This window comes from Centropristis striata, chromosome 20, assembly GCF_030273125.1.
Source record: "Centropristis striata isolate RG_2023a ecotype Rhode Island chromosome 20, C.striata_1.0, whole genome shotgun sequence".
In the NCBI taxonomy this organism is placed as follows: domain Eukaryota; kingdom Metazoa; phylum Chordata; class Actinopteri; order Perciformes; family Serranidae; genus Centropristis; species Centropristis striata.
In genome coordinates, this window is record NC_081536.1 from 4,553,516 (window position 1) to 4,577,201 (window position 23,686).

Consider the following 23,686-nt stretch of genomic DNA (forward strand, 5'->3'; position numbering starts at 1 on the left):
AACATGTTTACCCACTTCAGTAAAGTGAAGGAGCAAACAAATGGACACAGGGTGATGCCAGGGGTGGGCTGGTAGAGGAGGAGGGGCACTAAGCAGCATTCTCTTTGCCAGCGAGAGGGTTCAAAGGGTTTGAATCAGGTCTGAATTTAACAAAAAGAAGCCAAATCTGTCGCTACAATTGTCTTTTTTTCCATGTGTAAAACTGGTACATTTAGCACCTTCACACACATCCAGTTCTGCATTGTCACACGACCATGTGGACTCAAATGAGCTGAGCTCGCTCCTTTTGTTTTGCTCATTGATGTAAATGATGGGTCAAACACAACGCGCACCACTGGGCGACTGGAAAATAACTTGTCGAGGCCCCATGTGAAACGAGAGGACTAAATGCCCCGAGGGCGAAATTTCAATCAATGTCTCCTTGTCCTTTCACCACAGCAAATTAGATTCTACCCATGCATGAGAGGGAAGTGTGACCCTGAACTGACTAGAGGATCAGACAGAGAGCTTTGACAGGTAGGAGCAGCATCCATGCAGCGCCAGCAGCAGCAGAAGCAACAGTCTAGAGTTGGAGGTTGGGACGAAGGCTCTCAGCAATGGAAGTAACAAAAAAATGGATGATTCTCCTGTATTGGGCATAGTGTTTTAAAAAGCTGGAGCAGTTTAGTCAAAAATGTGATTGGATGTTGCCTTTTTTCCAGCGTTTTGGTGATTAAAAACTGCGTGCACTGGCTAAAAGAGGAGCTTTAAATGAAAGTCATAATGGCAAACTTTAAAGGCTGAAACTGCAACACTCGGCTCCTGATCAAACATGACAATGATTATGCAACTGTCCCAATAGGTACATAGATCATGTTTAGTGTTACCTATTAACCTCTTTTTTTATTTCCCTGTTAGAAAAACATCTAATTGTTGCTTTTGGGAGGAAAATTGTCTTAGAATTTGTAGTTTATTGCCGATCCAAGGAGGGTTGGAATAAGATAAACTAAACCTTTAAAAAAATATATTCACTGTGCCAGCTCCATGGACAAGTATTCAAATAATTTATTTTTGCTTTGACTGAAAGCCACAGAGAGGCACAAAGAGAAGCTCCACAGTTTTACGCAATTTGAGATAAAAGATAAAGTCTACGGCAAACAACTTGTATCATGATGTTTTTCAATTATCCTAAAAGAGACGTCGTGACAGCAAGGAGTAGAAAATTGACAAGATTTATGATGCATCCATAGGCAGCACAAGACAGAAGCTTTACTAAATCATATAATGCAATAAGGAGCTAAATCAAATAGCAGCATGCATCAAATGAGATTTATTGGTCTGGTCCTTCTCAAAAGGGAAAGGATGCTGATGAAAATGATCATTCTAATGCGAGGAGGAGAAGGAGGAGGAGCGACGTGGCTTCCTCTCGGATGTGCGGGGGTCATCACTGGAGATTACTGCTTGGTTAAGGTTTCAGAGGTCAGAGGGTAAAGCGGGGTCAAAGCTACAGTAGCAAGGTCAGGGTGGAAGATAAACGGATCGATGCTTTTATGTGAAAACATCTGTGGCTCTTCTTAGGGACGTGATGGATTACACAGAAGTGTCTGTTAAGAGGATTTGGTTAATTGCAATAAAGGCTTTCACCAGGTTTAGTCACCAAAGATACTATTGAGTTTCTATATGTATTTTTTAACCTCTGCAAGGCTACCAGTCCATAAGCCCTCATCACTCATTTTTACGTATTTCAAAAAAAGCTCTCTTGATGTCCAAATACGCTTCTTCCTGACCTCAAAAGCTCAAATCTTAACAAAGCCTTGCCTGACTGACCAGAAGGTTCCAGTGCCTTGAATCTTCTCAAACATGATTGCAAGAAACATATTTTCCATCCAAACTGCAACAAACCCCCAAGATCTCTAACCACATAAGCAGAGAGGCGCACAGCCTTAAATTCACTCTCATTTATTCCTTGAACTGCTTTACTACTTCTGCTAAGTGCACGGCGACGCAGCCACATTTAAAAGTGCTGATTACTCCTATAGTGAGCGCTGATTGCCAATTTTCTTTTGTTTGATTACCTCAGCAAGAAACTCTAAACTAATGAGTTACCTGTAACTTGGAACAGCGAAGATGTGAATTACCAAACTCTAACTATCTTACCTAAGACTCTCACAAACATTAAATGACTTATACGGTGATGACAGCTGACGTAAGAGACGATATGATACAAAAAGTGCATCACAACATGATTAGATTACTTCGAAAATGACACACTTGGTGAATTGTTAACTTAGAGCATCTTCCAAAAGTGCAACAAATTCATCAGCTTGAACATATGCAGCAAAAATCAATCTGATGTGTCATTTTGAGGGCAGTTAACGTGCAATCTGAGCTGTGTGTGCACTTGTATAACAGGCGATATTTTCCTAAAGAAAACAAACAGCCAGTGTTTGCCTAGAGATAGGAGCAGCTGCTGCACACCTGCCCGCAGCTCGCTTCTTCTCCCCTCTGAACAAGTGTGGGTCTTTTGTTGCAACAAACAGGCAGGTGAGGAGCGCCGCATTTACGTAGGGTGTAGATTTCACCACCCGTTTAATTACCAGCACGTCCTTGACATATGAGATCGAACTGGGCTCATCTATATATATATATCTGAGGAAGTGACAGCCTCAGTGACAATACAAGCAGAACAAAGCAGAGCTGTGATGTAAATGTGTGCAGGGGCTTTTCTGATAGGAGCATCATACTGTTAATGAGAACACGTCTGCCACAGTGAAAAATCAGCAGAGAGCATTACATACAAGTGTGGCACCTAAAAAAATTCATTAATCATTTTGACAACACTGCAGGAAAGTGCTCCCTCGGGCGATTACGTAGGCCTGTAGTTTATTAGTACTGTAAGCTCAGTTTTGCAGGCATAAAATAGCACTGAGCCATTCATATTCATTTGAAAATTAACACACATTCCACATCTCCAATTCCACTAAAACACTGTGATATAATCTCACTTTTACACTCTGTGTCCCTGATGAAAGCACTGATAGTAACCTCTGAAGTCCAAAAACAAATTCAGGAATTCCACACAATGGCCTATATTTGTCCAGCATCACATCTGACATGCTCGCCACACACTGAGATCTGCACACTCCTGAGTTATGAGAGACACTTTAAATATAGACAGCACGGGAGGACAGTGTTGGTACAGTTGGGCTGTGGGATTGTGAATGGGATTATAATATTATGATATACGGCTGTATTCATTTGACTCTAGGTTCCAGTGTGCCATACCACACATAACAACCAGCGCACAATGCAAGTATCACTTTCTGCAGCATGAAACAGTGCCGGCATTGTGTTCGTGCCATTTCACATAGTTCTTGGAAAAAGCCTTTAAAAGTCACTCAGCTTCTAAAAAATGTTGCAATTTAGCAAAAGCAATTTAGCTTTTACACATGAGCAGCCAATTTCATGTGTGTTTGTCAGTTGCCATCTAGACTGAGCTAGGTCCACTGGCTCAGAAATCTTTCCTCTCTGTATTTCTCTTCATCCCTCTCCATGACAGTCAGATTTACAGAGAATCATAAATTTTGAGAATTTAAAGTATGTCCCAAACCAAACATATTTTAGCCCCTGCTGTGCTCATACCACAACTAATTACCTCTGACAAAAACTGACAGGAGAGAGAAAATTAAAATAAGACTTAAAAATGCAGCCAAATTAACAGATAATGTATCAAACTGGGCAGAGGATAAGAAAACAAACAAAAAATGATAATAAAAAAAATAATTATTAGGGTTTGCTTCAATTTTTCCCCCACATGGAAACATACTTTAGTGCAACATGCTGCATATTTAAAATTGTTTCCAACTTCATCTTGAGTATCAATTAAAGTGATGCTGGTCCTTACCTTCCAGCAGCAGCAACAGCACCACAACGATGTTTCCACGAGAGAAACCACAACTTGACCCCATATTCGCGAACCATAAGTGAAAGTTTCTGAATGAAAACGAGATTTTAAAAAAGTTCCTTCGAGCGATGAATTTTTGCACAAAAATAAAAAAAGGTGGGGGACGATAAAAGAAAAAGCGACGGCGTTGTATAAACCAGAGTGTGTCCTCCTGTGCGCGCAGCTCCGGGCAGGCAGGCAGGCAGGGAGATGAAATCCTCAGTGTCCCATAGACAGGCTGCTGTGTGCGGCTCCACTGGCTGGCTGCTGGGCTGACTGACTGACTGACCGACCGGGGAGGGGGGAGGAGGCTCACTGCTTCACTACTCACTGCCCCGCTGCTTCCGCAGCAGCAGGCTGCTCAGCATCTACAGGAAATTTAAGAGCATAATTTAACAGCAGGTCAGTCACCTCATTAACACTCTGCGGGGAAAAAAATTATTAACAATTATCATTAAATGCGTAATGGTGCTTTTTAAAGGCACAGGGACTGTTTTTAAAAATGGGTACCAGGTGTGCTGATTTTTAATCACTGCTTCATTAAAAAACAAGCCTTGTAATCATTTATTTTTGAATGCATTTTATTTTGAAATTATCACCATGTCACTTAGTAACCCTGCTGCATTTATATTCCTACATCAGTGGATGCAAACATTTTTAAAAGGTGGCATTCTCTACTCACTAGCAGACATGTGCAGTATATCTGCCCATAAATTATGCTTAAAAATGCATTTTATTTTGAAATTATCACCATGTCACTTAGTAGCACTGCTGCATTTATATATATGCCACATTTTTAAAAGGTGGCATTCTCTACTCACTAGCAGACATGTGTAGTATATCTGCCCATAAATTATGCTTAAAAATGCATTTTATTTTGAAATTATCACGTCACTTAGTAGCACTGCTGCATTTATATATCTACATCAGTGGATGCAAACATTTTTAAAAGGTGGCATTCTCTACTCACTAGCAGACATGTGCAGTATATCTGCCCATAAATGATGCTTATAAGTGCAAAAAAAAATCAGCAACCTGCAGTAAGACAAGCAGTTTGACTCTGTTCAAACTCTGAGGGACCTTTAACCCCTCTCAGGTCTTGTCCGAGGCTAAAGGCTGTCGTTCAAGTGAGGGATCTCTCTGTGACAGGATGGTGTGGAGTGATGCATTGCTGCAGCCCCGGGGCAGGACACCAGTCACTCACACAGCAATCGCTCTCCAATCAATGTCTCTGCATGGAGCAAAAACACTGGAGCTCACTGGGCTGCAGAGGGGACAGCAGGGCTTCTCATGAGCTCCTGCAACTTTTACCAAGTGGGGGGAAAAAACACTATTATATTGGCACCTGCTGTCTGAGGTTTTCTCAATGTGTCTCATTTGTATCAAGTAGGTTATAAAAAAAGAAAAGAAGAAACCATAGATTAAGGGAGAGTGGGGATGGTTGGAACACTTTGGTATCGACATCAAATAATCTTCTACTAGGACCGACTACTTGTACAGTAATTAAAATAATTGGATCCCTGAAGAGATGCAGGTGTCTGTACAAAATGCATTATCATTTTATTTATTTAAGAGCCCAACCCAAACATGAAAGGAGCAATTTTGTTAAATTCACCCCCCAAAATTCCCAAAATGATCAGTATCAGTCAATAGCTGAACATTTAAATAAATAATAAATAAATAAATATCTATATGACACCACTTCTAAATTACCCCTAGCACTGTTTTCGGCACGATTTGTTCTGTAAATTGATTTTCATATTGGCGCATATATTTACACACAGAGACCGATACTAATGTCTGTGATCGGCCAATATCGGCTTTTATCTGCCACCCAATAAATCGGTCGAGCTCTAGTCAGAAGGTTTCCACTGTGAGGTTGATATTGAGAGATTGTATATGAGACGTAGCTGCTTTCTAACTTGCTAAAAAGAAACTGGACCAACGGTGAAAAATCAGCAGGAAGTCAACAAAAGGAAAAAGAAAAAAGAAAGAGTTGCAGTCATTTTATATACAACTTTATGTCAAATTCTTACATTTACATTTATGCTGGCTTGGGACCTGCTGTTGTACTTAAAATACATATCACAATAATATGCAGATTAGCTATTCTATCCAGTTTTCTGGTAGTCTAAGCCAGCTATTCTCAACCTTGGGGTCCCGACCCCAATTGGGGTCGCGAGATGATTTCTGGGGGTCGCCAAATCATTTTGGAAGTCAGCTCTGTCTCCACTGTGTTAAAGTGTTCATGTGTTTTTGGTCATTTAATGTCTTTTTTTGGTCATTTTGTGTTGTTTTTGTCATTTTGTGTCTTTTTTTGGTCATTTTGTGTCTTTTTTTGTTCATTTTGTGTCCTTTTTTTTGTCATTTTGTGTCTTTTTTGGTCATTTTGTGTCTTTTTTCTGTCATTTTGTGTCTGTTTTGGTCATTTTGTTTCTTTTTTGGGTGATCTGAACTGTGCGTGTGAGATTCTGTTCAGTGAGTGGGGGTCGCTGACAACATGTATATTAAATTGGGGGTTGCGACTCAAAAAGGTTGAGAACTACTGGTCTAAGCCACACAATACTGATTTTATTTCCATCTGTACACATAACTCTTCTACCTAGTGTCAATTTACAATAGTTACTGCTTAAAAACTCCCCAGAAATTACTGACTTTCTTCCAGAAATCACATTATCCTTGCATGTTAACAAATACTGTACTCTAAATATGTTCTCTTACACTCTATAGGGTGAATGTAATGCTGCTCGCTCTATCAAGGGAGAGAGTGGGGATCATTATGTGATATAAGAAGCTGAGCGGTGTGCATGAGAACACTGTATCTGGGATAAAGTTTCCATATGACAGACTATAGGTATCCTGAGACATATGCTCAATGAAAATCAATAGAGACAAGGAAATGTTGTGGTGTAGTCATGGTATGTGGAACCACAATGTTATCTTATGGGCTTTTTTCTGACAATGTTTCTGTGGCTATGCGCTCAGCAGAAATTCAATCTGAAACATAAGCAGAATAGTCATCTCGGCAGTCTAGACATTCCTATTTTGACCCTTGTGATCTTTAACAGCTTCTTGAAATGTTTCTAATGGGTTTGGAGCTAATCACGCCGTTGCTGTTCCTGTAAGTCACTCAGAATGAGTCAGCTAAATGCTTATATTTAAATACAAAGCTTTATCATTGCATGCAAAAACACAAAAGATATCTTTAGACCTTCGTGGTGAGTCTGTATTGATTCTCATTTTCATCTCCAGAAGATGCATCTATGCGTTTCCACTGCTGGCACGGTAGTTTGGGAAAGCAATTATGGACTTGAGTCCTGTTCAAGAAGACAGGATGCACCTACAGGGATTCAAACAACTTCTGCTCATAGGAGACAATTACCAAAACCACTACACCATATTACGCAATGTTATTACGGTTACTGAGCAGTGTGTAATAAGATTTCACTGTGGAGGAAGAGCATGATTTCATTTCATTAACTAGATGGTCATTTCATGATGTACACACCACCTGACCTCAATGTGTCTCATTTGTATCAAGTAGGTTATAAACAACAAGAAGAAGAAACCATAGATTAAGGGAGAGTGGGGATAGTTGGAACACTTTGGTATCGTCATCAAATAATCTTCTACTAGGACCGACTACTTGTACAGTAATTAAATTAATTGGAACCCTGAAGAGATGCAGGTGTATGTACAAAATGCATTATCATTTTATTTATTTAAGAGCCCAACCCAAACATGAAAGGTGCAATTTTGTCCCAAAATTCCCTATATGATCAGTATCAGTCAATAGCTGAACATTTAAATAAAAAAATAATTATCTATATGACACCACTTCTAAATTACCCCTAGCACTGTTTTGGGCACGATTTGTTCTGTAAAATGCTTTTCATATTGCGGCATATATTTACACACACAGAGACCGATACTAATGTCTGTGATCGGCCAATATCGGCTTTTATCTGCCACCCAATAAATCGGTCGAGCTCTAGTCAGAAGGTTTCCACTGTGAGGTTGATATTGAAAAGGTTGTAGCTGAATATGAGTTATGTTATTACGGTTACTGAGCAGTGTGTAATAAGATTTCACTGTGGAGGAAGAGCATGATTTCATTTCATTAACTAGATGGTCATTTCATGATGTACACACCACCTGACCTAATGCCCAGGGCACACTCATGTGTTTGTGTTCAATACTGTCATGTATACATGCTACAAAAATATCAATAAATCACTCAACCGGACTGTCAAACATGTAGCGATATGATCACCCAAGTGTAGGAACAAAGCCTGTTTCTGAGTAGCTTTAAATATGTAAAATGTAAAAAAGGCTCTTTGAGAGGCTCGTCGTTCTTCTCTGATGAATTGGATTTGTGTAATTTCACTGATTTTCTAATACAATGAGTGCAAGAGGTGTCGGTCCCATTAATGACACTCCTTTGTGAGCCGTGCATCTTGACCCCTATTAAAGTACTGTCACTCGGACAGCAGATGGTATCTGCACACACACACACACACACACACACACACACACACACACACAGAAGGAGAAGGAGTGGCCATGGCAACAGACTCATAATGGCTGGCCTGGTGTGTAGTGGAATCACTCGGCCTAATTTGTTAAGTACCACCTCAGTATATTTGATTTAATCAGTCTATTCAGAGCACAAAACAAGTGGCATGAAATAAATCCTCGCTGCCCACACGGACAGTGGATCAGACGTCTTCTGGGTGTTGATTTAACGCCTTTCATGGATAAACATTGTCATGTTTTGTAGCTTGTGTTTCATAAATACTTTCAGCACATCCTTTGTGCTGCTTGCTTTATCAGATGACTTTAGCATCAGCACAATTCATTCAAATGTACGTGGGTAGGTTTCACATCACTGAAAAGTAAACTGAAATGATAAAGCCAAGAGCAGTAGGTCAGATCTTTCCCAACAGATGTTATAGTAATCTATATATAAAAAGTGTTTGTTTAGAAATGAGAATAAAACAATGGCATCTACAGAAGGAAAAATATGATCATCCTGGTTTATATCTTGAGGAAGAACTTCTTCCTGTACAGCAGGTAAGCGATGAGCACCCACAGTGCAGTAGCCCACAGGCTTTGGAAGAGCCACTCCCAGTGGCTGGACTGGGAGCGCATCTCCCAGCTGAAGGGGAAGTAGAAACCCAGGAGAGAGTGGCCGACATATACAAAGATGGAGTTCATCCCTGAGGAGAGGAGAGGAGAGGAGAGGAGAGGAACAAATGTTGTTAATGAACATGAATCCTCTTCTTTAAAAATGCTGAAAAAATGTCATTGTTATAATTTATTGGTAACGCTTTATAATAAGGTCCTTAACCCATTGAAGCCTGGAAAGCGGATACGTCGTTTTGTAGTATTTGTATAAGCTCTCATATACCTTTTTGAATTTCATTTCTATCTGCTACAGAGGCTGAAAAATCTATTATTTAGTAGAAGAGTTGACACTTTATTTTCCAGAATTTCCAGAAAATTAGAGGCTTATTTTAAAATCGCCCAGCGATTTTTCAGGCCTCAATGGGTTAATAACCATTAATTAACAAGTAATAAGGCATTGTTCTCGCTTTAGATCCGGTAGTTGCAAAAAGCATAGTTAACTTATAGTTAACTTATAATAGATGAGCAATAAAGTATATTTTAATATCAATAAGCAAACAAAATAAGATTAATAAAGGCATGGCAAAGACATAATGGGTGGGTCATGGGTGTTTGTAATGCCATTATTAACACTTATATAAGCTTATAAACACACAATAATGTAAATAAGCATCTAGTAAGGACTTACAAGGGCCTTATTACTTGTTAATTAATGGTTATTACAAGGACCTTAATATAAAGCGTTACCCATTTATTTATTGTACATTAATCATGCTACTTTCAGTGCAAACTTCTGCAAAACCTTTAAAAATAAACTTGAATTTTTAAATGAATAATTTTGACATGATACATTTATTTAACTTTTTAAAAAAACTTTCTTTGATTAGTGGATTTTCTTGAATTTCAAGTATAATTCAACTGAAAAACAATTTTTAAAAAATGTTTATGTAAAAAAAAATAATGAAAAAAATCAACTGAAAGAAAATTTAAAAAAAGCAAAAAACATAAAATAGATAAATAAAAATAAATAATATAGAGACATTTAATAAATAATATAAAAGTAATAAATTAAAGTGAATTAAAGCAAAAATAAAGATCAACAATGTTGTAATGCACTGCCACGACCTACTAAAAACTAAACATAACAATACATAATAAATATAAATAAATTAGACAGGAATACATTAGATCAAACATGTTGTACTGCACTGCCACAGCGTATTAACTCCTTAACATAGACACAGCTTCTTGGCAAACTATATCCAACATATTCCAGTCAGTAACTCAGTATAAACGCACCTCTATAAAAGGAGAAGGGTGTGCTGAATTTATAACACAAGACAGAACAAGAGCTCATTGTGAAACAGCAGTGTAACACAGTACATTAGGCCCTTTGATTTGTGAATAAACAGTACCTGGATATATGAATGGCTGTCCGCCCCACCAGCCCTTAACATCACTGATAAAATACATGGCTCCCAGCAGCAGGAAGGAGAAACAGCCCATGCACGTCACATAGGACAGAGACCTGGACGAACACACCATCACACACACTTTAGATAGATAGATAGATAGATAGATAGATAGATAGATAGATAGATAGATAGATAGATAGATAGATAGATAGATAGATGTTCGGTATTCAAGTACAATAAAATACAATAGAATAAAATACTGAGGTAGCATAAATAAAAACAACAATAGAAAAAAACACAGAATAGAACAAGGACACTTAAGAAGTTAAAAAAAGAACATCGGTTGGTAGGATGGTTGACAAGATGAAGGTAATTATACTGGTGATATGATGGCAACAAAGCTATAGTGACTAGACGGTATATAATAATAATAATAATAGTACAGTATATAATATATATAATATAATATGTAATAATAGATAATAAACAATATAGAAATAAAATGAAAAATATAAATAAAGTAATTATAAGTAAAATAATATGATATATAATATATAATAATAATAGTAATAATAATAATAATAATAATAATAGATAGGCTGGTAAGGCCGGTATAATAATAATAGTAGTATATTACAGTATATAGTAATAATAGTAATAATGGCAGCAACAGTATATATAATAATAATAATAGTAATAATATTAATAACATAGCAAAGTGTCGTGCGTAGATTTAGTGCAAAGATTTAGTGCATTTCAGTAATGTTGGTTCTGGCAGAGGTAGATGAATTGTATAGTCTTATTGCAGAAGGACAACAACAGCAACATGTTACTCTGTACGCCCGGGCATGGCTAAAATGTGAGTGGTTTTGGTGTGAACAAGGGTGTAAAAACACTGAGTCTATCAATCCTGTACTGCAGATAAATAACACCCAGGGGTCTCGAGCCAATCCAGCAAACTGTCCCGCAGTTTGCTGGATTGGTCCAAAGCATCAGCAGTGGATCCTTGGCACGTGCCCCGTGGAGCCGTGCCAGCCAACCATGTCCCTGTCTGTTCCTAAGTGCAAGAATGTTTGATGTAATACCATCTGATGTAAAATGGCTGCCTCCCGGAGCCTCCTCGCCGTGGCTTTTTTATTTATTTATATTTTATCTTTAGCTGAAGTGGGGCCAAAAAGGACTCTTAGCTGGGAGTTAATTACTTCTAGACATCCAGGCAGGGACTTGTACTCAAGAGCTCAATAACCTGTGTATGATGAACTGCCTATAAAAGCCAGGCAGGTAATGGCAAGGGATGAGCGCAGCGTTAGTGGGGGCCCCTGTGGAACATCATGAAGAATTTGCTTACACATCACAGATGAAATGGTATTCTTCCTGCTGCAACATTAAAATGATTCACATCATATTAAAGGGGAATGTGGGAGTGGAACAAATGCCCGGGTCGTAAAGTAATCTATGTCTGAGGTAGTAATTGCGCTGTATTTCACGCAAAAACCATTTGAAACATTTATCAAGATGCCGTGCTTTGTTTTACCAAAAAGGCATATGGTAGTTTGGGAGCGCTTCCACTGTGGTTACACAGATGCTTTTCCCACACTCGGATCCCATTCCATCACACAGAGCTGGTAAAATGTGTAGTGAGAGAGCAGAGAGGATAAAGCATCCTTTATTTTCCTGGCCGTAAGGAAGAGTGATCATGTTGGGAGGATGTATAACCGCTCCACCTCACACTCCCGACAGCACGGGTGATTATTTACAGTCGTAGCTGTCGTTAGAGGTAAGTAAACGCGTGTTTTAGCAGCCTTGATTTGTGCCTGTTGGAAACCCATCCTTTCTTTTGTGAGGAAAAGTGGCTGGATTTAGAGGGTCAGGAAGCACTTACCAAAGGTTTTTATTGACAGGTATAAATCCTCCGTCTCGCGTGCACTTAGAAAGGATGGCTGCAGAGATTCCCTGAGGGTGGAAATGAAACAGATTTCAAATCGATGGAGGGCGATAAAGCAAGCCGTATTGGGCTGCTAAAACATGGGGCAACAGAATCAAGCAAGTCCAGCAGATTAACCGATTATCTTAAAAGTCACATGAACATGGTCCATCAAGTCTCACACACAATATTGGACTGAAAACAAACCAATTTGATCATCCACGCTAGAATGTGGTGCTCTTCAAAGACACACACCTACAGAGTCACACCCATTGAAGTCCACTCTACAGCCTAATTAAAGGAGACCTATTACTATACAATGATTAGACCACCCTTGTTTTATAATTTCTTGTTCATTTTAATGCCTGGTACAACTAAAGGTACATTTGTTTGTACAAATATAATGATAACAACAACAATAGCTCATAAAAGTTTAATTTAAGAGATGATACCTAGCCTTTTTTCATGGTTTTATTGTTAATGATTTTAGTTATGATCAAGAAAACCATGGAAAATGCTAGATATCAGCTCTTAAATTAAACTTTTTTGAGCTATTTTTGTTGTTGTTATCATTATATTTGTCCAAACAAATGTACCTTTAGTTGTACCAGGCATTAAAATGAACAAGAAATTGTAGAAAACAATGGTCTGATATTTTTTTACATGCCTCTATATACTAGTACACTATGGATGTTCATATTAAATGTGGCCTTAAAGCTTCAAATAATGTTGTAAACATCTGTAAAAGTAATTTCTGTGGGCAGAAACCTCAGATTTCTGACAATTCAAAACACATGGTTTCCATCATTTTTTCCTACTCTCAACTAAAGGTACATTTGTTTGGACAGATATAATGATAACAACAACAATAGCTCATAAGAGTTTAATTTAAGAGCTGATACCTAGCCTTTTTTCATGGTTTTATTGTTAATGATTTTAGTTATGATCAAGAAAACCATAGAAAATGCTAGATATCAGCTCTTAAATTAAACTTTTATGAGCTATTGTTGTTGTTGTCATTATATTTGTCCAAACAAATGTACCTTTAGTTGTACCAGGCATTAAAATGAACAAGAAATTGTAGAAAACTATGGTCTAATATTTTTTTTACAGGACTCTATATACTGGTACACTATGGATGTTCATAGTAAATGTGGCCTTAAAGCTTCAAATAATGTTGTAAACATCTGTAAAAGTAATTTCTGTGGGCAGAAACCTCAGATTTCTGACAATTCAAAACACATGGTTTCCATCATTTTTTCCTACTCTCAACTAAAGGTACATTTGTTTGGACAGATATAATGATAACAACAACAATAGCTCATAAGAGTTTAATTTAAGAGCTGATAACTAGCCTTTTTTCATGGTTTTCTTGTTAATGATTTTAGTTATGATCAAGAAAACCATAGAAAATGCTAGATATCTGCTCTTAAATTAAACTTTTATGAGCTATTTTGTTGTTGTCATTATATTTGTCCAAACAAATGTACCTTTAGTTGTACCAGGCATTAAAATGAACAAGAAATTGTAGAAAACAATGGTCTAATATTTTTTTACATGACTCTATATACTAGTACACTATGGATGTTCATATTAAATGTGGCCAAAGCTTCAAATAATGTTGTAAACATCTGTAAAAGTAATTTCTGTGGGCAGAAACCTCAGATTTCTGAAAATTCAAAACACATGGTTTCCATCATTTTTTTCCTACTCTCAGCTCAAACTGACCTTATGACAGATTTCTATATACACTCACCTGATGCAGGCACATTAATGCAGTGTTTACAATACATGCTAACATTAGGGAAACTTGTAATCTCAGTCCAGGCTACTATAAAGTAAGTTCCCATGCAACCAAGATTCAAGGGAATCTATTTTTATTCTTGAATGATAACAAAAAATGTTTCTGACCAAAGTCCACAGATGTGTGCATTACATCGATATCGGGCAGATGGATTGGTCAAAAAAGTGAAGATTTTCATTCAGGAGACCGCTATTTGTGCCCCGCGTGAAACCAAATATCATCATTGACTTATTTATGTTACAAACTTGGTAATTTGAACCCAAACCATGATATTTTATGAATGATTTCCATGCAATTGCTGTGTGTCGTGGTGCCTAAACCTAACCAAACTGCAACCAATTCCAACATGGTCTCACAGAAATCCGTGAAATAGCCACGGATTTGCTTAACTCAAAATCCGTGGAATAGCCACGGAATCACTCAAATTTCCGTGAAACTGACACGGATTTCGCTACAATGCAAGTTAATGACAGTCATATCCCGTGGCTATTCCAACATACAAAGTGATTATGTACATTCACTGAGTGAATATTTAGAAAATAAAACATATATTTCTCGCTAGAAATGTGATCAAAATCCATTTTTATGCAGAAACTAAGTCAAAATATTGATTTTTTTTCACTAAAAATGAGAGAACTGGCTGCCATGTTTTTTTGTTCTGACCGCAGGGACCTTGAAAGTCACGACTTGGAACAAACCAATAGGAAAAACTATCCATGGAATAGCCACGGGATATGACTGTCATTAACTTGCATTGTAGCGAAATCCGTGTCAGTTTCACGGAAATCTGAGTGATTCCGTGGCTATTCCACGGATTTTGAGTTAAGCGAATCCATGGCTATTTCACGGATTCCTGTGGGACCAGGTTCTAACGTTAACATGGTTTGGTTAAAATCACAGCGTTAACCTTGTGTCTAAAAAATGCAAGTAGGATAGACAGTAAATTTCCTTTAAATCATAATTGAGAATGCGGCTTTACTGTATGGGAACATCATTTTTTTTAGCATTACCCCCAATTTTGGATGACATTCGTGCTGGAACATGTTTGATTGTGTAGATTTTAAATTAGAAGCTTTCATTGACGAGTTTTCACATTAAAACATGTCGCTATACTTTGACCAGTCATTCCTCCTGCAACAATGACAGATGGAGCTGAGACAACAAGAGCACAGATGCAGAAGACCTGGAAACACTGACCAATCAGAGCAGACTGGACTTGTTTTGGGAGGGGAGTTTAAAGAGACAGGCACCATAACGAAGCGTCTCAGACAGAGAGTGACTAGAGGTGCAGCAGCCACGGGCAGTATGAGAAAATAACATGCTTTTGTAAACATTAAAAGCATGTAAATATGAAAAAAACCCCAAATAAAAAAAGATGAACCTGAATATGAGCTTAATATGTCCCATTTAACACCCATACAGATGAGCTATGTATGATCTCACAAACTCTTCATCAATAAAAAGCTTTTATAGTCTCATCTATTCACCTTTACATATGATTTAGATACTTGAGAAAACATTTTGTGCTCCGGAGAGAAACCCAGGGCAGTGGATGAGAATCCAAACATGCTTGTTAGGTGGATATCCATCATGTGTATAGATGACAGAATCGATGGTGTGGAAATAGCCTAGCCGGGGCTGGATTGAGTCTCCAGGCTATCCAGGCAGCAGGATGTGGGACGGGGCTGGTATGTGGGGCAATCGCTCAATTTCAATCTCTCACTTCTGCAGCCTGATCGTTGGACTTTAATTAACAGGGGCTGTTGTTTATTAGGAGGAAGATGCATGGCCGCCCCTGAATATCAATCCGCCACAGAAATCACACTACAGTGAACTGTGGTGTAAAACCTGGCTGCCTTGTCATTTACTGTATCAACACTTTCTGGTTCTTTCTGAACCTCCTGTGCATAATATCAATCCTGTGGTTGGGTGCCTGCAGAAATGAGCTCCCTCCTCCACGAGGAGACCTGCTAATGTCAAGAGCACATGTCTGTAACAAGAGGCTGTTCAGCTCTGAAATCCCATTAGAAAAGTCAATATGAAGAGCAGGCCAATCACTAAAACTAATTTTACTAGATTAAGCAGCTGAAATTAAAGAAGGAACCAAAACAAAACAGTAGAACACGTGGGGTGATTATATGTTGTATTGTTACTGTAACCAGGCTCTCTATCTCTTGCCAGAATCAATACAAAAAGCCAGCTCTCTCTGGCAACCATTGCAATGTGAGAAAATCTATTTTGTTGTTGTTTTCTATTTTAGTTAACCAGGATTTAAAGTCCCTGCATCAATATCGATATAAACACATGATCGTGAATATCTCCGACATCATAATCTTGAGTAGCGTCCACATCACCGGTGCACGATGAGATACAGTGGAAAAACATAAAACCCTAATGTTTATTTATTTCCTCATGTGTTACTTTATCACTCTGTGCCTCTGGGAGAAGCCAAATGGATCTAATTTATTTCACCTCCCTCCAGTCACTCGCTCCACAATGATAGTCAATAAGATTCAACACCAGGAGACATAATGGGGAGATTTGTCATTTAAGGAATTGAGGTTAATGACATTAAATTCTCACAACAGAATTTCAATTGATTCGAACATAAACAAGCAGGATTCTTCCAGGTTCTCAAAGACCCATTCCTCGCACTACTGGACTTCTCATATTGGATTTACTGCATTAAAGAGGCGATAGACATTTTTTTGCTTTAAGTTATCACTATACAGAATTGTTGAAAGCCTGGCTGAAGGTAAAGAGGAGGAGTGATAAAAAAAAACATCCTCTCTGCCAATGCTAGATCAGCAAGTAATAAAACCTACCTTCTTATTAACACTTCCAAGTTTTCTACTTTGCCTTTATCATAACATTGAGATTTGGGCTTTTAGTTCAAACTGGGATTCTTATAGTTGTTTCTTGCTTTTGACAGTAGCCAGGCTACTTATATAGTCATATATAAATCACTGGACAAAAAATACATTGTCACCATCTCTGTTATGCGGTTTGTTTGGAAACATATGTAGTGCAGTGGTGGAAAAAGTATTCAGATCCCTTTCTTAAGTAAAAGTACTGATACAACACTGTGAAAATACTCCACTACAAGTAAAAGTCCTGCATTCAAAACTTAATTTCAAAGTAAAAGTACAGAAGTATCAGCATCAAAATGTACTTAAAAGTATCAAAAGTAAAAGTACTTTTTATGCAGAATGGACCCACTTGGATTGTTTTATATATTCTAAAAATATATTGTTGGGTTATTATTTTTGATGCATTTATGTACGGACCGCTTTAATTTTCCCAAGGTAGGGCTCATTTTAACAACTTAGTATACTCTTATGATGTTCAATTTAAAACATGTTAGCAAACATTTCATATTAATTATGTTTTTATGTTAAATCTTGAAAAGTAACTAAAACTGCCATCTAAATATAGTGGAGTAAAAAGTACAATATTTTCCTCAAAATGTAGTGAAGTAAGAGTATAAAGTAACATAAAATGGAAATACTCAAATAAAGTACAAATATCTCAAAATTGTACTTAAGTACGGTACATGAGTAAATGTACTTAGTTACATTCCACCACTGATATAATGTGTCCGGTGTTGTTGGTACCTCTGAGGAAAACGGAAAGCTATCCAGCTGACTCTGTGCCAGGAACACCAGCAATAATTTCACATGGGAACACTAGTGGGGAAAAGTTGAAAAGCTGATTGTCCATCTTTTGATACTTGCATTACTGTCTGTTCAAATAAATGCAGAGAAACAGATCTTATGATTGTTTGTAAAACTATTTTCTGATAACGACCGGGTTTATTCATTCATCTGTGACCAGTTTATTTATTTAATTTTTAACTGTACTCATTTCAATCTTCATATAGTCTTGTCCCTGATCTTGTATGTACTTTAATTTATGTTGAATGTGGTGTATGAGAATTGTGGTTGATTGTTCTTATTTTATCATGGTGCTGCCTTCTTGGCTAGGTCATTCTTGAAAAAGAGATTTTAATCTCAATGAATTTTACCTGGTTAAATAAAGGATATTGATTGATTGATTGATGATATCTGGGAGGGGTTTATGCTATACCAAATTTACTTTGAAACATGACTCTTAAACTGGTTTAAGGAACCCTTATGACCAAATATCTGCTAAACTATTGACGTTCCCATCAGTTCAGCTGTACTTCGTTTGTGTTTAGAGCTAAGTGAAGAATGGATACTATAATGAGGAACCTGGTAAACATACTTGCTTACAAACTTTAGCATGTTAACATGAACAGCATGCTGATGTCTGTATTTAGTTCCTGCTCTGCCTAAATGCAGCTTCACAGATTTTTAGTGGATTTAGTACCTGCTGAAAGAGGAACAATGACTACTGTTGGCCTGAAAACTCCATTAAAATATTGCATGTGATATTAGGCTACAACAATAAACTTCAATGGACGCCTGTAGTCCTGATAAAACACAGTTAATGGATGGAATTGTTTACTTAGTTTAAAAACCTTCAGTGTGGTTTAATCAAATTGGTCAATCAGTTACACATGCCAGTCTGCAGGAACCTGAAATAACAGAAAAGGCAAAGAAATCTGCAACAATGACATGGCTTAAAACTAATGGGATCTGTGTCTGTGATTTCCTCCGACTGCGTCTACCGGCCCTTTCTTTTCATCCTGCACAGTTTGATTTCAAAGGCTGAGTGAGGCGGCCAGCTCCTCCAGCTCCGTCATCGCTTCAGGTCACAGCGATGCCAGTTCAGGATGTCTGCCTCCACAGCATGCAGGCTCCCACTAACCCTGTTTTGCAAAACCAGCTACATCTGTGAAGCATCTCACTGTAAGTACGTACAAACAGCCCCAGCCTGACGTTTCTACATGGATATCTGTCAATCTCGTTAGAGCAGAATAACAGCCTTCTGTCGCAGGTTTAGAAATGCAAAACGGGCCTTCTCGTGTAACACTTGGCTTCTCCCTGTGGGACTCATTCCCCCTCTAAATGAAAGAAAGGCCAGCTTGCTTCTTCTTGTGTTTTGAGACCACCCAGAATGAACACAGATCCAAAACAAATATGACCTATGAGCAGATTTATGAATAAATGGGCCTTTTTATTCTGAATGGACTTTAATCTATTTCTCTTTTACGCCTTTATCCATACTGCCGTGTGATTGCCTTTAAATGCTTGTTGAGACTTAGTGTGCAGGTATATGAATTAATCATGCTCTTCATTAGATGCTTCTGGCTGCAGCAGACTGTAAGTAATATGCACAACTCTTCTAATCTAAAACCACATTTGAGGCGCGGAGGCAATGAGAGACAGTGTGTATCCCCCTGAGGCGCTGGATACCCATGTCTGCCCGGAAACACAGCCACACATGGATGTTGTTTAATTGTACTGAGATCACACACATGTCCTCTACAAAGTCCTGCTAATGAATGGCTTCAGCGGCTATGACTAATACCCGAGTGGCTGCAAAAACATGTCGCTGAGTTTTACCTGCGAAGGCGAAGTAAAACAGCAAGACCATAAAAGTGCTCAGCTCTGTGTGAGTCACAGACGCAGGACGAAGTGATTTGTTGTCTTGGTTTTAAATTATCAATTGACTTTTATTCTCATTTACTCTACCAGCTGTGGTTTAAAACCTCCACATGATGTCACGTACCAGGATGGCGGCCCACACTAGGAATCGACAGAGGATGTGGATGTTCATCCCCTTGTAGTAAATGATGATTTTCCCAGCCTGGGGAGAAGGAGACAGAGATAAGCACAGTCACCACAACCAATTCCATCCTGAATTTAATGAGAAATACCATGTAAACACCAACAACCGCTGTGTACATGGATTTGTCCTTGGGTAACCAAATAGGCCTGGGATGCTGGTGTCAGTGCAGTGTCCCTGACGTGGCGCTCACATTTCTCCCATCCTGTTGAGCCAGATGTGAGGTGTAAGTCTTCCACACCCTCTGATTAATTTGGTGATGACGAATATGTTTCAGCCGAGGACATTAGCATGAGGAGGGCAGCGGACACCTGGCGTGTTGTCTGAGACTCGCTGACTGAAGGGCTCAGCTCTAACCGCCCACCGGGAATTGAGCAATGTGGCTGCTTTTGCGTGGCTACTTCCCACAACACAAATGGTTATAAGTGGCACAGTCACCACCAGAGCCTCAGGTCTAAAGACCCAAAGCTCATTCCTCACTTTCTGGCAACATTTTGTCATTAAAGCAGGGCAGCTGTGCACTTACGGTTAAGCGGGAAAGCGGCTTTCGCATAACCTTCATTTAAGTACACAGTTAACTGTAGTCTTCAGTCAGTTAACTGTGATTATTAGTTTGTAATGGAGTAATAGTAAGAAATTCAAATCAAAGGGATAGTTCAGATTTGAAGTGGGGTTATATGAGGTTGTTATCCATAGTATTGCTCACAATAGATGGCAGTTGGCACACCCCCAGTGTGCAGGCAGGAGTACAGCACACAGGCTAAGTAATGTTCTACTGTGGACGGGGAGCAGCAAAAGACTCTTTGGCCACCTAAAAAAATAGGTCTGAAGAATATATTAGCGTAAGTAATAATAATAATAATAATGCATTTTATTTATAGGCGCCTTTCAGGACTCTCAAGGTCACCTTATAATAAACAATTAAAAACAAAACAATAATAATAAAACAGCAATAGCAGTAATCATAAACAACAATTACAAATTAGAACAATAAAAACAACAATGACAGTAATAATAAACGACACTAAAACAGTACAGAGAAAAATTGTAATTTAAAAATGATGAATATATTAGGGTAGGCTAGTCTAAACAGGTGCGTTTTGAGATGTGACTTGAAGGTTGACAGTGTTGTTAGAGAGCGGATGTACTGAGGGAGTTTGTTCCAGAGTCGAGGGGCAGAGCAGCTAAAAGATCTTAAGTGTACACTATACTTATATTTCCACAGCTTTATCTTGGCATCCATCAGATCTTTTGGAGGAGGAACTGAGTCTCTCATATCCATCTATGCTCTTGTCAAAACCATTAAACTCCTCAAAAGCAGTCATTTTACCTGGCAGTACACAGGAGTTGCTGGTCTACTAGGGTCGGCCCAACCAACCACTGAACACTGTTTTATAATATCAAAAAAGCATTTTAAATTTAGCAAAAATTGCTATTTTAATAATATAACAAGACATTTTAATCTTACAAAAACATCTTGCCTACCCAGGTCTCTTCACGGACAGCCGGGTGAAATATAGCAATTCTGCTAAGCCTGTTTGTACAACCATCTTCTCATGTCTCATGTTTCATGTTGCAATGTTTAATTGCTCTGTACTGTCTGTCCTAAATAAATAAAATTAATTCAATTCATTCAATACTACTGCCTTGGTGGCTAGTTTGCTTGTGAGTTAAACCTAAACCCCTAAACTGATGGATAAGTACCTCGTACAACTCCACTTTAAAAAATCATCACTATAACAAATTCCTGTAAGAAAACAGCCAAATTGTGACAGTAACATACTGTTTTCCATTAAAAATGTATTATACTGTAGAAATATGCATTCTGGGCAATATTTGTAGGTAGTTTGCTGTTTCCCATAAAATACTGTAATATACCATGAATAGCATTGCATTCTGGGAGTTATGGTAGAATCAACAGCAGAGAGGCTGAGAAAATACGGAAAGCTGCTGTATTTCTAGAGGAGACATTCAGCCAACTCTGGTCTTCCCTTTCTTGGAACATCCATTTTAATCCTGCATTTCTTGAGCAAATCACAGGATAAGTTGAACTACTACTTTTATTTGTTAGATGATGTTTGCAGTATCAGTATTTTACTGTCAAATCAAGGAGATACAGGATTGTTCTGTAATTCAGTATGTGGTTTTATCACAGTCACAAACTGTAAAGTAGATAACAGTAAGTGAACTGTAAAATTAACAGAAGAATGCTGGCAACCCTGCTGCCAGTATTTTACTGTTAATTTACAAGACAATTGTTTACAGTGTAGTCTTAAATGTCAAAGCTACTCATGGTTTTAATTGGTTTTGGTTTCTAAACAACTGATTATAAATCTTATATATCTTTTCTGCATTTGATCAGTGAGCATTCACTGAACAAATCTGGTTCAATATGAATAACAAAAGCTACTCTCAGCCAATTAGAGGCCAGTATTACAAGCACATATTGGGAAGTTCACTGAAATCACAGAAAAACACAGTATTTTCTCCCAGACTAAGTACAATGGATGTGAATCGAATTTTGTTTCTTTGAAATAATGAAAACTAGACAATTATGTAACACAAGACCAACATATGTTTCTTGGCAAAGTCTGTGATTTATACTAACTGACTGTTCCTGCAAAGACAGATTATTGAACTGCAGTTTTTCAAATGTAAAGTTAAAATTGTTTAAGCTTCACATATGAAATGTCAGATATCATAAAAGCAATTAAAGAGTGAAATGACCCTTTAATTAGCCTTCATTCAACAAATAACTTTAAAACTAAACTAAACTTACACTACCATGCACTTCTCTATTCTAGCAATAGGAAATATGGAACTTAATAAAGACAACAGACAAATACGGACACTTAACTCTAAACTCTGAACTATTAAAAATACTTTTGTATCACTTGTTGAATCACACAGAAGAAATAAATGATTCCTCTCACCTGCATCCCCAGGAATCCCATGACAACCGAGTTGATTGTACCCAGAAGCCCCTCTGGGTCAAAGGGCTGCGTAGTGCGATACATTTCCTGGAAAAGCAAGATAAAAAGGACCAGAAAGGTTGTTTTAATAACACCTGCAAGGTTTAAAGATAGATAGATAGAATAATGAATGAAAGATCTTACTCTGCATGTGGGGTATCTGAACATATTATCACCAAACATCCATCTATCAACGTATCCTGCTGCGCCTCCAGTGCAGTTTGGGTAAAGACCGTTATCACCGATTCCACCAGCTCCCAAATACCCTCTGAGAGCAAACAATACAGTATAATCAGCATTAAAGACAATTTATAGGTTTGAAAAAGTGACAAAATATATGGAATGATTTACCACTTGATATCCGTCAAGAAAAAAGCAAAATATCCTTCAAAAAGAAATTAAAGATGTACTTTGTCAGTGGTTAATGTTAGGTGCTGGGCTTGTTATATTTTTTTGGGGGGGTTTATTTAAATTTTTTTCGCTTATTTTGGTTGAAAGGACGCTACTTTTTATAGAAGCGATGTTTGCCTGGATTCATGATGTCCAGGATTACAATCAATGATACTGGTTAAAGCTGTATTGTTTTGTTTTTTTTGTATTTTATTTGTTTTCTGATCAAATGCATTTGACCAATTATTCCTAAACATTTAATCCAAATGGCTATAATTCAATGGTTTGATTCTACAAACTGTCTTTTAAATTTGTGCTGCATTTTGTAATGAACTTTTGTGCTGCACTTTTCTAATGTATTTTGGAATGTATTTTTACTGTTAAAGTTGTTGTAGGACTGTTGAGTATTACTTGTTGGAA

At 37.8% G+C, this 23,686-nt stretch overlaps 2 protein-coding genes across 2 annotated transcripts in view; both read right to left on the reverse strand.

Moving 5' to 3' along the window:
* The window catches only part of ret (ret proto-oncogene receptor tyrosine kinase), a 31,255-nt gene extending 26,913 nt beyond the window's left edge, over positions 1-4,342 (reverse strand). Inside the window, exon 1 of the mRNA XM_059359869.1 lies at positions 3,884-4,342. Within this exon, the coding sequence (XP_059215852.1) occupies positions 3,884-3,947 (64 nt within the window). The 5' untranslated portion in view covers positions 3,948-4,342. The remainder of the gene's footprint in view (positions 1-3,883) is intronic.
* A 3,623-nt stretch (positions 4,343-7,965) lies between these two features.
* Positions 7,966-23,686, reverse strand: part of si:dkey-192p21.6 (uncharacterized protein LOC565246 homolog) — a 40,960-nt gene continuing 25,239 nt past the window's right edge. The window contains exons 13-18 of the mRNA XM_059359087.1: positions 23,021-23,144; positions 22,838-22,924; positions 19,848-19,925; positions 12,347-12,417; positions 10,465-10,577; positions 7,966-9,141 (exon numbers count right to left, since the gene is read on the reverse strand). Coding sequence (XP_059215070.1) covers positions 8,960-9,141; positions 10,465-10,577; positions 12,347-12,417; positions 19,848-19,925; positions 22,838-22,924; positions 23,021-23,144 — 655 coding nt within the window. The 3' untranslated portion in view covers positions 7,966-8,959. The remainder of the gene's footprint in view (positions 9,142-10,464; positions 10,578-12,346; positions 12,418-19,847; positions 19,926-22,837; positions 22,925-23,020; positions 23,145-23,686) is intronic.